We start from the raw sequence: 14,999 nt of genomic DNA, 5'->3' as shown, positions 1-14,999 counted from the left end.
TTTGACACACCACTCTCCACATTGTCATGTATACAAAAATAGAGAAAGAAGCTGCCAGATAAAAATAATAAAGACGGTAAACATTTGTCAATATATTTCTTCCAGCCTGTGCATTTCATAAAAGTGTTACTTCTAAAATGATCCAAATTGCAACTGCTTTTAATGAATTAATCAACCCATTTCAGGCTGGAATGGTCTTTTTTTTAAATTCACAGCACTGTGCCAATACTCAGTGTTTAACATAAAGTAAACATATGCTACAGACGCAGTTCTGAGCAAAGGTCTTACACTCTGAGACTGGCAGAGGCAGTGTTTACATACACGACTATTCCATTAGGATTCTGAGCAATTACTTACAATAACATATAGGAGAACAGCCTTATTAGGAGTGCTATTATTCTGGACACCTTGCTTTGAATACTCCTGTTTACATTAGTGGAATCTGTATTCAAGCTACCCAGTGTACCGTTTCAGAATACAAATGAAGGGATACTGTGACTCAGTATCAGCAGGAGCAGGGATTCAATTTGGGACGCTATGATCACGCATTTGTCAGCTTTCCACAAGCAAATGATCCTCATCCGACCATAAGTCTACCAAGACCAAGAAAGTGCCTTATTATGTATATTTTTGCCTTGCATATTCCCTCCTCACCCCGCATTGGAACTCAAGCATTATTATTTTTTGTAACAGGGTTTGTTCTTGTTCAAACAGTACCATCGTGGGTAACAAAGGCCTCAGCTTACAGGATCTCATTATGAGCCATTGTGTATCGTAACAGTACAGTTCCCCTTATTACGGCTACATGTGTACCCTATGATTTTTGACAACGTACAAAAATATTACACAGGTGTTACGTAGGGGGAGAAAGCAGTTTGTTCAGGTTGAAATTACCTGGGGCTGGTATTCTCTAGTTTCGCCTTTATATAAACCCAACCTGGTCCTGTTTAGAGCTGTCCTTGTATCACTGAGCACAGCTGTCACACAGGACTGTGCCTCCTGAGTTGGAACCCCCCTCAGGTTTGGGAAGAGGGGGCGCTATGAGACACGTGTTCCCTGGACATCTGTCCCTTTCTGAACTCCCCTGCATTGTTTTCTAACACCCCCCCCCCCCCCCGCTGAAAACAGGATCAAAGAAAGGGCTGGTTGAATAATGAGGCCTGTGCTGCTGCAGGAAGCAGGGGGCTCGCCTGTGCAGGCTGGCCAAGGATTGCCTCAGGGGTTTCAGTGGGAAATAAGCAGCGGGTCCCCAAACTGGATGGATGTGTTTATCTGTGTGTGTGTGTGTGTGTTTGTGTGTGTGTGTGTGTGTGCGTGCGCACGCGCGCATGCTGCGTGTCTGTGTGTACACATCTTTGCTGTGATTTTTCTTTTACAAATGTATGCCTGGCACGTTCAGTCCAGAAGTGTCTTGATTGGATACGGTATCTGGGTTAGTGTCTGTATGTCAAGGTACTTGCACACAAATCATTTTTGTACATTTTTTTATTTATAAAATGCTTTTGTAATTTTTGACTGTGACCACAATGGTAACTATTTTTAATCCTGTGTGCATGTGCACTGTGGGATTGTGGTACAGATGTATCTGTGTAGTGTACACATGTGAGTGAGTGTGTGAAATTGTTAACATTGTTTGCTTGCCTACCGAGACGGCCTTGATTTATACATAACAACATGCACACAAAAGCAGCTGTTGAAAAAAAAGCTAAATCAAACATTCATTGTGTGTCTTCAGTCTAGACCAAACCTTCCACTGCTCTGCACCGCTGCCGGCAAGGTAACCCAAAGCTGGAGTGAATTGCCATCAGAGCTGGCCTCTTCAAAGCCTAGCACCTGAAGCTTCGACCTCAGGTCCTCATACACTTGACAATGCTACACTTGTCAGGCAGAGGAGAAAAAAATTCAACTTCAAACGCTTGTTCCCAAGTTTCCAGCTGTTCCCGAAAAGGAGAAACAGGAGTCCTGCATGACTCGGGAGACAAGCTGTCGAAGAGCCATCTGATAAGTTACCTCACCACTCTGCTATGCTTTAAACTGCCCATAAAACCCCAACACGGCCATCCCTTACAGTTCAAAACCCCCCGACATGGCAGGCTTGCAAATTGAAGCCTATAAATTACGAATCGCTTTGCGTCGCTGAGCCGCATGTGCAGCAAGCTAGCTAGAGCTTGTTATTCTGCGCTGATGTAGGACTGAGCTTTTCAACAACTAGCCTTGGATCGCCGAGCCTAGGGGGCTTGCTTGAACTCTTGAATCACCCCCATTTTCAAAACCCAGCCTGTGGCTAACCAAATCCTAACCCTGCTTAAAACCGAGCACCATATCTCCTAGCCCTGGAGCTCTGGAGCTTAAACCAAACACTGGCAACCACCCTGTATAAAATCCAGCTTCGGTCTTTCCAAGTGGGACCAAACCCAGCAACCTAGCAGCTGCGTTGGAAGCGTTAAAGGGTGGTTTATAATTTGGAAGAAGAAGAGACAGCCTTTGTGGCAATTTCAGTCTGTGCCTATTTATCCTGACTGCAAATCTATGCAGTGCATCTATCAAAAATAATCATCCAGACGTCCTCATTAAGACGTCCACAGAAGGTGCGTCCCTGTGTGTGAGGTTAATCTCTCCACCTTCCCAGCAACCAGCGCCCCACCTGCGTAAATAATTAATTTCCTCCCGCAAGGAGTATGCCAGGGCATGCTGTTAGCCATGATGGGTTGGTCTAGCAACCAGGACGGAGATAGGTATCAACCAGCTCCTTCAAGCAGTTTGTAGACTACGCTGGAGATGCTCAGAATTACTATCCACATAGTTCTGTTGTGTATCTGCCAAAAGCTAGCACATGGTAAAGCTGGGCAGAGCCTTATTTTTTGTAATTGGCCACACTGGAGACTGTTTCAAGAAGTCAGTGAAATTTGCATTTAATGCTATAAACCATTTAAACAGAAAAAAACAATCTGTGATCCAGTTCTACACTCCTGCTGTTCACCAGTTAACAAGTGTTTGCTTGGAGTTATAGTTAAAGTGACTGATGTTCAGAAGCAATTGTCACATTATCAAACAAAACTTGGTTATGTCTTCTCTTTGCTGAATATATCTAGCTAACAATGTTTGTTGTCCATAGGAAGAGCTGCTCTCGACAATAGGTCCAGTCCGGACTATGGAGATCGGTGACCTGAACTGTATAAAAAGATCAGTGAACCCAACCCTGATTCTAACCCTAATCATAAAAGCTAGATGATCTTGGGAAAAAACAAATCAGAAAGGCTGGTTTAAGAGCTTTTAGTTCCACCCAAAGCGTTTCTAAAAATACAACATTGCACTGAAGCAAGAGTCTTGTGTATCCGTCCCTCTAACTTTCACTGACTGCAGCAATTATTATTAGGGGAAATGTGTGATTAGGTCGAATCAATCAGGTTACCCTAAACAAAAGCTTGTTTTGAAGTCTGGAAAACTGGATAATCAAGTTTTCAAAATATTATGACCTCTTATGCCACTGAAGCCAGCAACGTTACTGCCTAGTCAAAACACGATAGCTAACCGAACAACACAAAAAAAAAAAAATGGTCAAAATATGTGCCTTAGCCGAGACACTATTTAGTCTAGCACAGAAAAATAAAGTGAAAAAACAAAAACTAAATTAAAGAGATATCAGGATTTGCGGGGGGTGGATGAATTGTTTCCATTTTGGTGACCCCCGTACCCGCCAAAACTGTAGACCTTCACGCACCTCAATGGGACAGACGTTCCAACAAAACAAATCAATGCAACACAAGAAAACCTGCAATATTCATGGCCAGGCTTTGGGAGGCCTTCAGCCCTTGCTATTGTTGTTATGTATTCAGAGCGTAGCAGCAATAAACCCATTACTGAGGCTGTCTAATCCTGTGCGTGTGGCCGAGTACTTTAAGAGCTAATGGACCAATTGTCTGTGTAAAAGGAGGATTACTTGAATCTAGTAATAGTCTGCATATATTGCTTTTAGGAGGGGGGTGGAGGGGTGGGAGGGATACGTATACCTGCTCATTGACAGGCACAGTGTGGTCTTTTAAAAGAAACCAATCAAAAACATTTTGACTAAAAGCCATTTGAATGTTGAAATGAAAGGTATTTAAAAGTTAATTTAGCGGTACAATTGCAGCATGTTTATCTGCTATTTTTCTTATTATCTTTATATTGCTATCAGTGCAAGTAAACATACTTTGTGAGCTGGGGGGGGGGGGTCACCTATGTTTAGCACTGGAATATTTTTGATGGAAGAAAACAAATCTGAATGCAAATGCGAATGGTCTTGACATTTAGCAGAGCGCCTGCAATTTCAAAGCTAATGTCTTCCCTTTGCCATGTTCTACTCAATCATAGAGGAAACTGCTTAGACGTTACTGCAGTGAATCCTCAAAAGCCTACCCTCTTCGTATTTTACGTCACTCAAATGTGCATTATCAGCCCGAATCCATTACCATCCCAACGGAACAGATCAGCATTTGGGTGGTTCCAATTCTCCAAGTCAAAGACAAACACCATAAATCAGCCCTTTATCTCTGCAGATTAATCACACCTTCCTCGATCAGTTAACAATTGGAGGGTGCACCTTCAGACCCAGCTTGAAAGCCCTTAAGCTAAAAGAAAAACAATGCCCTCTGGTTCAAGTAGGCTTTTAGTGCTATGGATTGGCAGATATAATTCAGTGCTCACTGCAGTACTCCTAGAAATTCTGGCTGCACCACTTGAATGTTAATCTGGTTTTACGGCAAATAAGAAGTACCCACTCAGTCTAATGTCTGAAGGACTGAAAATAAATGGGGTGTTTTGGCAGTCTCTATTACAGAACCATAACCAGGAATAATCAAAAGATACTGGTGATAGGTAAAAGGCATAGCAGCCATGTATCTGAGCATCAGAGCGCAGATCCTTCAAATTAGAGTTGAGGAGTGGATGGAAGGGTTACAAATATATTCAGGACTTCATTAGATTAAGTGCAATGTAGCCTTATACTGTATTAGAAACAGCATTAGAGCAGACAGCCTTAGTATGGGGATGCAGGAAAGGATAGCAGAACATGTTTAGAATGGATAGATGCAGTTATAGAGGAAACACATTAAAAAGATAGGGCAGTGTACAGGATACATGTTACAGTACGCTAGATCTGAAGCAGACCCGCATCAATGGCCTGGCAGATCCCAGCAGCACACACTCTGGTATGCGTGGAAGACTGGCGCGATGCCCAGCCCCAGAAGGCCTGTCAATGCACATGTGTGCCAGGCTGGCATGGATCACATCCCCACGCCCCTCCTTCCCGCCTGTTTGCCAGGCCTGCAGGCCACGTGACGCCGGGAATCAATCACCCCCGGAAACACGGAGCAATCCTGCAACATATTCCTGCTTTTCAGCACTGCACATTCCAGATCTATTAACCAGGACAGACCACACCTGAACGGGAGCTGCTGGCAGCCAGAGCTTGGCTCAACTATAGCTGTGTGCTGCCAAAACAAACCATCACAGGGGCAGAAATCCTTCCAAATCCTGCTACGTTCTGCTAACGTCTTCCAGTCCATCCCAAAGAGGACAAAGGCAAGGCTGATCCAAACACCCACACACAGGAGATCTGACAAACTGACCATGGGCAGCAGAAATGGTTATACTGGTTATATAATTTTGATATTCCCTGATCATGGTGCCATCCATATTCTCTGCAACAATTTTAGGGAAAACGGTTTGGGTTCATCCAATTATTGAAACAAGTTTTTTACATATCAATAATGCATCATTTTTCTTGCTGCATTCTACTGCAAACAACATATACGTGCTTGGTAGATAGATAGATAGATAGATAGATAGATAGATAGATAGATAGATAGATAGATAGATAGATAAAGGTTATTAAATGTCACTCTGTCAGTCTAACTAGCACAGATCAATAGCTTCAATATAATGTGATTACTCAGAACCATCAGACCAGAGAGCTGTTGTGTTCCGAGTGCAGTGTCAGTTCTTCTGTAATTTTAGCCACACAAAAGCCACACAGATGCACAGGCCATTAACCCAGGGGCTGCCTTAAAGCTCTTCCTTCCACCACCTGTTGTCAACAAAGTCAGCCCCCTCCCCCTGCCTTCCTGCCCCCCACACAACCAAACCCCACTTCTTCCCTCCACTGGGATCAATGCTGGCCACCATCTCATTAGTTTCAAGCCAGGTCTAATTAATTCATTAGTTACTGCCAGGTCAAGCCACAGAGACCGTCTTAGCCTTGAGGGCCAGCCACGATGGGACTAGACAGAAGGGCTGAGCAGCAAGCCTGTATTCTTCTTCTTCATCATCGTCTTCTATTGCCAAGCAAATTGGCCAGGAGTAGTAGTGGACTAATCTAATTAGTGTAGCTTGGCTGCAGTGGAGATTGCAAACATGTGCATTAATCCTTAATCCGAATCCACTGCAATGTTACTGTCCATTGTATATCTCTGGGTTGAGAAGGTTAAAGGGTTATAGGGGACAGGAATATTGTTAAGCTAGACAAAACCATTGCAAATTATAATTGGTGCTGCACTGTTTTGTAAATACATGCTAAATATTTTGACTATTGAAGTGCACCCTTTTGCTGGGGGAATAGGAAAAAAGGTACTTATGTACATTACACAACTCATATTGCAAACACTTTAAAATCTTAAAATAATCAGCTACTGGTAAGTAACCTAGATGTGTGTCATGCAGCACTCACAGGATTATAATGGAAAAAAATAGACAGAATAGTTCTTCTTTTTTTTAAAACAGAATCTTAAGATATATATTAGCTCTAAATATATACTAAGAAGCAATGTAGACAACATTAATATATTTAAAACGCTAGTACAAATGTATATTTTTTGTCTATACATCATTTTTTTTAGTGCTACTATTCAGGCAACCTCAAAAACCACAGACAAGCTTTAAATCGTCTCTATAATAAAAGGCCACACATCCCTCCTAACTCTCCTTGCCACTTTTGGGATGATACATATCCTACGCCTATCTAGCAGACCCTCTGTTGCAGAAAATAAACCAGCATTAAATTGCAGCTTTGCTATTTTATTGAAAGACTTTGTGCTACCTAATCTACCATACCCCCCATCTAATCCGTAGGCTTACACACATTCTGTTTTGTTGGTGGGGAGGGGGAGTGTGAGGGGGGTTCGTTCAGCTGTTTCTCAGCACAGCGAGTGGGATTCGGAGGCGGTGATGAGAAAGCTGGCTCGGCCTCCTGCAACACACATCAGGGGAGGACAACGTCAGATCTTCCTTTCACCTGTTCATTTCCAACATTCGGGGAGACAGCTGCAAGCCCTGCCTCACCTGTTTCCCTGGCAGAGAGCTGACCTCCAAATGACCTCCGCTCGGGGGGTCAGGCTGACTTGAGTTTCCCCCGGCGCCCCCTGTTTGAAATCCATCACATTTTTCAGCCATGTCTGTCTCGTACAGAAAATATGCGAGGCATGGCATATATACTGTGCCTGTTATTTCATACGGCGAAGGGCAAACTATTAACAAATGAGATACTTTCCTCTGTACCGCCAGGGAATGCAGACAGGCTTAGTAAACTAACCTGCATTTCCAAGAGGCAGAATATTAACAGACCAAGATGGGTATACACTGAAAATCTTCATTTGACCTGCCACAGCATGAAGACAGGGCCTTTTGGCAGATGTGCGTTGAGCTTAAATGCAACCTTTAGTTCTGGCAGATGGTCATAGTTATCCCTAAACTCAAACACACAATACTGGGGTGTTGGTAGATTGACCAAATTATTCCTAAACCCTTATGATGTACGCTGTGCTGGGGGGATGACCAATGGTCCTGGTTCTCCTTAAACAGTTTCATTGATGAAAGATCATATATAGTGAAGATCCGGGTTGTCCCCAATGCAGGAAGTGATGCAATGCTGTTCAGGCCTAGAAGTGTGTCTCTCAGGCCAATCCAACACCATAATATAGCCCCCCCTTGTAAGGAAGTGTAGAATACAAAGTGTGACAAAATCAGAACAATAGGCACTGTAGCCCTCCCGGTATGGATGGATAAATTAGGATCAGAAAACGACAGCTGGGGAGGAAGTTTCCTTCTCAAAGTCTATAGCAGGAGCCACATCAGCAGGGCTTGTGTGTTTTTTTCAAGGGGGGGGAATAAGTCAGACAAATATGAAATCCAGACAAACATTGCCCGACCACAAGAAAGTCTTAAATAATGTAGTAAAAAGGACTAGGATGAATTGTGACCTAATGTTGAAAGAATATGGACCTGGAAGGAAGCAGAGTGGTCTCTTGGTTGAGAGATGAGGGAGTGGGAGGTAAGCAGTGTGGTCCAGTGATTAGAGCTGGGGGGCTGGTATGAAAAGAAGTGTGGCCTAGTTATCTGAGCTCTGGGGCAGGGAGGGAGGTAAGCAGTGCAGTCTGGTGTCTATCTGTGTCACCTTCGTGTGACCTTTTGTTTAGTTTAACACTCAACTGCGCTTCACTGACTCTCTGTAACATACCCATTACCAGCATTCCCCTAATATAAGATCATTCCCCTACTATAAGGTGCCTTTGGCTACAATCAATAGAGATATCCCAGTGTTTACCTCTTGCTGAAGCAGTGTTTACCTGACCCCAAGTGCACCTGTTAACCCTTGATAAAGCTGAGCTAACACTAACAGAACGTACCAATGGCATGTAATAGCAAAACACCTCTCAACACTGGCATATCCACAAAGCTCTCCACACTAGCATAGACCATTTTATTTAACTTTTCCCTTGAAGCTAGGGTTACCATATGACCTCATGTTCACTGGAACAGGTTGGGACAGGACTATACTTACCAGAATGCATTGGGGTGCGGGTTCAAAAGCCTGACCTGTCCCAAACTGTCCCAGTGAGCGAAACAGGGAATTATATCAATATACAGCTGCCAGGTGCGAGGAAAAAAAAAAACATTCCATCACATTCAAAGGGAAACCCATTAGGGTAAGTAATATAAGAACGTTTTTTTTTTCTCAGGGGTGACAATGCACCTTGGTTTTGCACGTTGCACGTAACATGTTCCTAGACAATGAAACAACCCCTACACTGCAGAATGTTTCACTGCAAATTATAGCTTACTGCATGCCTCCCACCACCTACTAGTAGCCTCCCAACCCCCAACTCATCCAAGGCTGCTCCCATCTATAGGTGACTTTATCTGCTTCAGATAAGGTGGATTCTTTATCCTGTGTTTGCACAATGCTCCCTGTCTCAATAAAGCCATTAGCACAGACAATGGGGTGCCCTCGGTGTCAAAGCATCCTGAAGGTTACTGGAGCTGATAAGAGGGAGGCGAGGTTACCCTCATATCTCTGCCTACCCCAGCCATGGACGCCAGCCAGCCAGGGCATCAGTCACTGACAGAGAGGATGGAGGAGACTGCTGTGAAAGGGACTTCATTGGGAGTACTACGAGCTTGCAACAGATAGACCACAAGATGAAGCTTTTGTCTCTGAAGAACGCCCCAATGGGCTTCAGCTCTTAACCCTACAGCTGAAGGCTAGAGAGGAACGGTCACTATAATCCTCCAGTGAATAGCCATGCTTGAGGAACGTCTTCCCCAATGGCTACCACAACCTTTAAGGAGTGATTCAAGCTCCACAGCCTGGCCAAAGCATAACAGAGCCAATTGTGCGCCAGTTTTTAATTTGGTCTGTTCTGCTTGTAAGCACGGCAAACAGTTTGCTATAAGGATGCAGAGCAACATAACAATTACGTTTCTAATCTTTTTTTTTTTTTTTTTTTTAGGGAAAAGATAAAGGTTCTCATTCAATTAACTTTTGTAGCTGGAGAGGAATGCTGCTGGAAATTGCAAGTCCATTTAATATTGATTCTGATTCAATTACACATCGGCCAGTGGGCTGTTAAGTGAATCTAACTGGTTGACTGAATACAAATAAATATTGCTACACACGTGCTCAGTTAATTGCACAGACCCAGAGACTTCTCTTAATCTTTTACTATGCAAACTAGTAGTGTGCAACACAACCAGGGCTATTAACCTCACTCTTCATGGGCGACGCATTTCTAAAACCCCAAATGAATTCTCAAAAAGCACGTACTGGCTACTTCCAGAGAGGCGTTGCGACTGACGGCCTCCCCCAGGTAGTTGCGAGCCACGCAGACGTAGACGCCCTCGTCGGGTTTGCTGCGACGGCCGTGGACAATGCGCAGGAAGAAGAGCGAGCCGCTGGGCAGCAGCATGCGGTGCGAGCGTGGGTCGTCCCGGTCCGTCTCCACGCGCTCCCCGTCCTTGTACCACTCCACCATGGGCAGCGGCCTGCCCTCCGCCTTGCAGTTCAGCGTGGCCGGCTCCCCCTTTGACACTATCAGGTCTGAGGGGTGCTCCGCGATCCGAGGGGCGAAGTCATCCTGCCGGGGACGGGAACCTGCGGGGAAGGCAGAGACCAGGAGTCAGATGAGAATGTTATAGGCAAATTGCATTTTAATGTTTTTTTTTGTTTTTTTTTAAAGTGATTTTGTTATGTTGCTCCTATATTGAGTTTTGAATTTTAGGATTGAGAAAAAAAAACTACATGAACGTAATTTAGATCTTTTATTCAACATCATGTAATCAAAAAAACTACAAAATGATATTGCAAAAGTCTACCGGAAGCTATAATAGTAGTACAGTATTTCGAAATATCCAATTGTTTCAATTTTTGTCAGTTTTTCATTAAATATATGGAAGACTACAAAGTGGTATGTAATACAATATGTTATTGTAACATTATTCAGCAGATTTCATTCGATTATATAAATTTGTTAATTCTATAGGGTGATGCAGAACTTCTGGCGACAGCTGTAGTTTACATATATATATATATATATATATATAGAGAGAGAGAGAGAGAGAGAGAGAGAGAGAATATGGGTTTAAAGGTAACATCTTAAGCATAAGTACAATACAATTGTGGAAGATATATATGAAAATAAGTCTCCTCTGGCTGCTCTTTCCCTGTCTGCTTGGATGCAAAGGGTTAATCTCAGCAGTGTTTAGCTAATAGCTTTTTATGAGACATTTATAGAAAGTAGAACAGACTTCAGTTAGCAGGGGGTAGGTTCAGAGACCCAGCAAGGCGAGGAGTTGAGAGCAGCTTTATAAATATTACAGGCAAGGATTGGCGACTCAAGTGGAAATGTTGCAAAGAGGTTTTTAAAGCAGACTCCTGGCACTTTTGGAACTGAGCTAAACTGATCAACACAGCTCAGCACTGCCTTCCCTTGCCTGCCCCTGCTTCGTCTGGGTTGTATAACTGGGCTTGTGGTCAGGGATTGGCAGGACGAGAGTCTGCACTGTCTGCTGCAGCCGTGATGAAAACTGATCCTGGAGAACGGGGGGTAGCTGCAGGCTGTATGTATTTTAAATTCCACATTGTTTAAATCTCAACTGGTCTTCTTTTAACCAAATGCCACAATTTATTGAAAGACCCCTTTAAAGAGATTTTATCTTCTTTCTTCTGAACGTTTTAAGTTATCTGGAAAGGGCCCTGTTGTCATTACCAAGTACAGATATAACACACAGTTCTATAATACTCAATTCTGTCAGACAAAACAGTAACCTGGACAATTTCTGCTTGGGCCTTTGGTCTGTAGTAACTTCTTTAATTAGAGTGTGGGGTTCTGTTCGAATGACATTAGACAGCGGATCAAAATACTGACAAATTTATATCAATAAAATAGGATGCTACTTACATATCAGTACAGACAGAAATACACTAAAGAGACTCTTTTGCTGGGTTAGTGGCTTGAATCCTTGGTATAGAAAGAGCCCTGTTTTAATCAACTAAACAGGTGTTTGTGGAAAGGCCAATTCAGGAGAAAGTGCTGAATGCACGTTTTCAGATACTGTATTTGCTGGATAGCAGAGAGGTGACCTTGCTGTATCGAAAAAGCAAACCAGCGAGAGAGCAGCGGATCGAATCGGCTGCCAGTTTCTGCTCCGTGACACTCTCAGCACAGTGCCCCGGAGGCCGCCTGCCTGCTGCCAAAGCTGGCTTTTCATATTAAGTGCATTTGTTTTTAATGTTTTTTCTGAATCAGAAACATATTTTCTATTTATACCGTCTGGAGACAGCAGAGTCGTGACGCCCAGCAATCGCTGCAGTGCAGAGGGATAGGGGGTGGGAAGTGATGTTCATACCATTAAAACCACAGGACCTTCACTCTATCTATCTATCTATCTCTATCTATCTATATATGCACTTTGAGGGAGCTGTCTCTGTGGATGCATCTGACTATCTACCTACAGGATCTATCAATCAACTTTTTATCAATTTTGTCTTTCAATCTATCTTTCTGTTCATCCATCCATGTATCTCTACCCAGATATCCATCTTCCTAAATATCTATTTACCTAACCATCCATCCACTTAGGCATCCATCTACCTACTCTTCCATCTATCTGTATATTTATCCATCTACTCACCTCTATCTCTCTCTCTCTTTTTTTTCAACTAGCAATGGCTTGAATCTGGAACTGCAATATAGTTTTAAGGTTTTACAATACAACACACAACAGCGGAAAATCTCAGATCTCAATGGCCACACAGCCTGTACACCTGTCTACGTGCCAGTCTGTCTCTCCATTAGAATACATCACAGTGTGTGTCGCCCATTATTACGCTGTCTCTTTTCACTCATTTATTATCCTGTACTATCCTGCAGGCTCCGCTCCCTCCTTGGTCGGGAGGCTTGGGGTTCCATTCCTCACCATCTCCACGGCGACACGTCCGGAGTCCCCTCCAGAGAGGTCAGGGGTCAGATTAATCATTGCTAATTTGTTAAGGAAGGATTAAAGAGGGGGGGGGGGTCAACTCCCCAACTTTGAATGAATAAACAAGGCACGTCTTCCACAGTCTCTAGTTAATGACAACCTAAAGGTCCTACTTTTACACAGCAGTACTAAACTGCTTCTTTGGACCGGCTTTTGTTCTCTTTGCACTGCGTTGCAAAGTTCCAAGAGGATTCTCACCCGAAATGGCCGTCAACCTAGTGCTTGCTTCGAAAGAGCAGGTTACTGAATCTTCATTTCCCTTATTGTAAAACGTCCTCTTCTACTAGGCTCCCTAACCCTCTCCCGCTTTAACCACAGCTGTGCCGTCGCTTTTGTTCATTTGATTGGTAAACAAAAAACTGGTATTAAAATATGTACTTTTAAACCTGAAACACTCAAGTGCAGTCACAGAGATCATTTTAACGTAGTATAAGGTTACTTTCTAAAAACGCATGCTGTAAAAAAAATATCCCAAACTCGCAATTCCGTTTGAACTACTTATGTCTGGCCCCTGAAACCTTGAAATAAAAGCCTTCAATTTGAAACGAAAGCCATTCAAAAATAAATCAATCTGCCCAGCTCCCCCACCCTGACCCCCTTTCCTTAAAATACCAACTAACAAACCAACCAAGCAACCAAGCGCCTCCAATTCCTAATCACTGCATTCTCCCAGAGTAACAATCCCAATTTGTCTGTGGTGCATTCGCTCCATAAGGCCCTTCCCAAATTCTAATAGCAGTCCCTCAGTTGCTATAGATATTTCATCCATTTGAGAGAGAGGGAGAGGAGTAAGGGGAGGGGAAAAGAGAGAAAGATAAAAAGAAAAGGGGATGGAGGAAAAACCCCTTTTCAACCTCATCTGCAATTCTTTTTCTTATAAATAAGCCCCCATACACCCCCTGTTAGTTGTTTTACGGCCTGCCTCCTCCTTTCTTTAGATGAAGCCTGGGAATTGATTTGCTAATGTGGCCCTTTTCTTCTGTTAGGGGAATGGGCAGTGTAGAAGGAGAGAGGGGGGGGGGGTCCATCCAACCAACCCCCTCCTTCCAAGAAACTGTGACAACAAAGGACTGCTTGCATAAGAATAACAAGAATAACAAGAGCAGGCCATAAAGCTGTGGCCTTTATAATTACCTTTCTCTTGTAGTGGGGTGGAAAAGGGGGTTGGCCTCATATAAAAAGGAAATTATTTGGCACAGTTTTAGAGTAAGAGTTTCTTTGCTGGGGGTCTTTTAAACTTTACCTAAGAAGAATAATGAATGGTCTTAGAATTAACAGTGGATGTGATTTGCAGGGAAGTATTATAAGAAAGCATATTATTGTACCTGCATGGAACAGATGCACCATACCATGCAACTCAATTATAATTTCTTGAGAAATTGTGGTTGCCATGGTCTTCAGATTTCAAACTGCATGCACTGATGATACCCCAACAAAGACGGCCTTCCGTCATACTGTATAGTATTGTATCCTTTTGTTTTACGCTGAATGCAAAACAACATGCAGGTATTGTATTGTTGATTTTATCATCCCTGTTTGAAATGTGTCTATTGACCTTAGTCTAGCTGCTCCCCTGTATTTATTTTGTCCCAATTCAATGAACTTCCACCTCAATTGAATTACGTGACAGGTCATGTCAATACAGCAGCAGCACATTGAAATGAACTGAACTGAACTGAGAGAAAATCAAAAGCAGTTATCCTACACTGTATGTCTCTCTACCAGTAAAAACGGTTCTCCCGAGCTCAACCCCTGTCCATATCTTTGAGTTTAAAAAACCAATCAGTATTCCAGTTCTACGACTCACTCGGGTTCCGAGAAATGTCAAAGGATTGACGGAAAGTAGGAAAGAAATGTACATCAAGCACTTTCTAAGAAATGTCAGTGCAGTGTCGGAAAAAAAATTCACAAGGGTCAAAATGGAATTGTATTCTATTACCTAGAACTAGGAGAGGAACTTCACCAGGGGTCAGAAACACATGCTCCATTTATGTGCAATGAAATGTTATATACCAACGCTGTCTCGCCGGCCTCAGTATTCTATTTACAGGACTTGCAAAAACAAACAAGCAAACAAGTCAAACAGAGAGACGTGGTCAAAGTCCCTCTCAGCCGGACACTGGCGACACAAGACTTCATACCCTGCTGCCAGCAAACACAGGGCTCCCCCTCACTCTATCAGCTCAGGAGGGGGGCAGTAACCAGCA

The 14,999-nt window shown here is 43.2% G+C and overlaps 1 protein-coding gene across 5 annotated transcripts in view; it reads right to left on the bottom strand.

The window, feature by feature from the left end:
• The window catches only part of LOC117397216 (roundabout homolog 3-like), a 98,301-nt gene that overhangs the window by 29,063 nt on the left and 54,239 nt on the right, over positions 1–14,999 (bottom strand). For all 5 annotated transcript variants that reach the window (XM_059009986.1, XM_059009988.1, XM_059009987.1 and 2 more), the window contains exon 2: positions 10,079–10,405. In XM_059009986.1, the coding sequence (XP_058865969.1) occupies positions 10,079–10,405 (327 nt within the window). The remainder of the gene's footprint in view (positions 1–10,078; positions 10,406–14,999) is intronic.

The sequence above is a fragment of the Acipenser ruthenus genome, chromosome 40, assembly GCF_902713425.1.
Source record: "Acipenser ruthenus chromosome 40, fAciRut3.2 maternal haplotype, whole genome shotgun sequence".
Classification (NCBI taxonomy): Eukaryota; Metazoa; Chordata; class Actinopteri; order Acipenseriformes; family Acipenseridae; genus Acipenser; species Acipenser ruthenus.
Note: the sequence above shows the minus strand (reverse complement) of the source record. Positions and strands in the feature narration are given on the sequence as shown.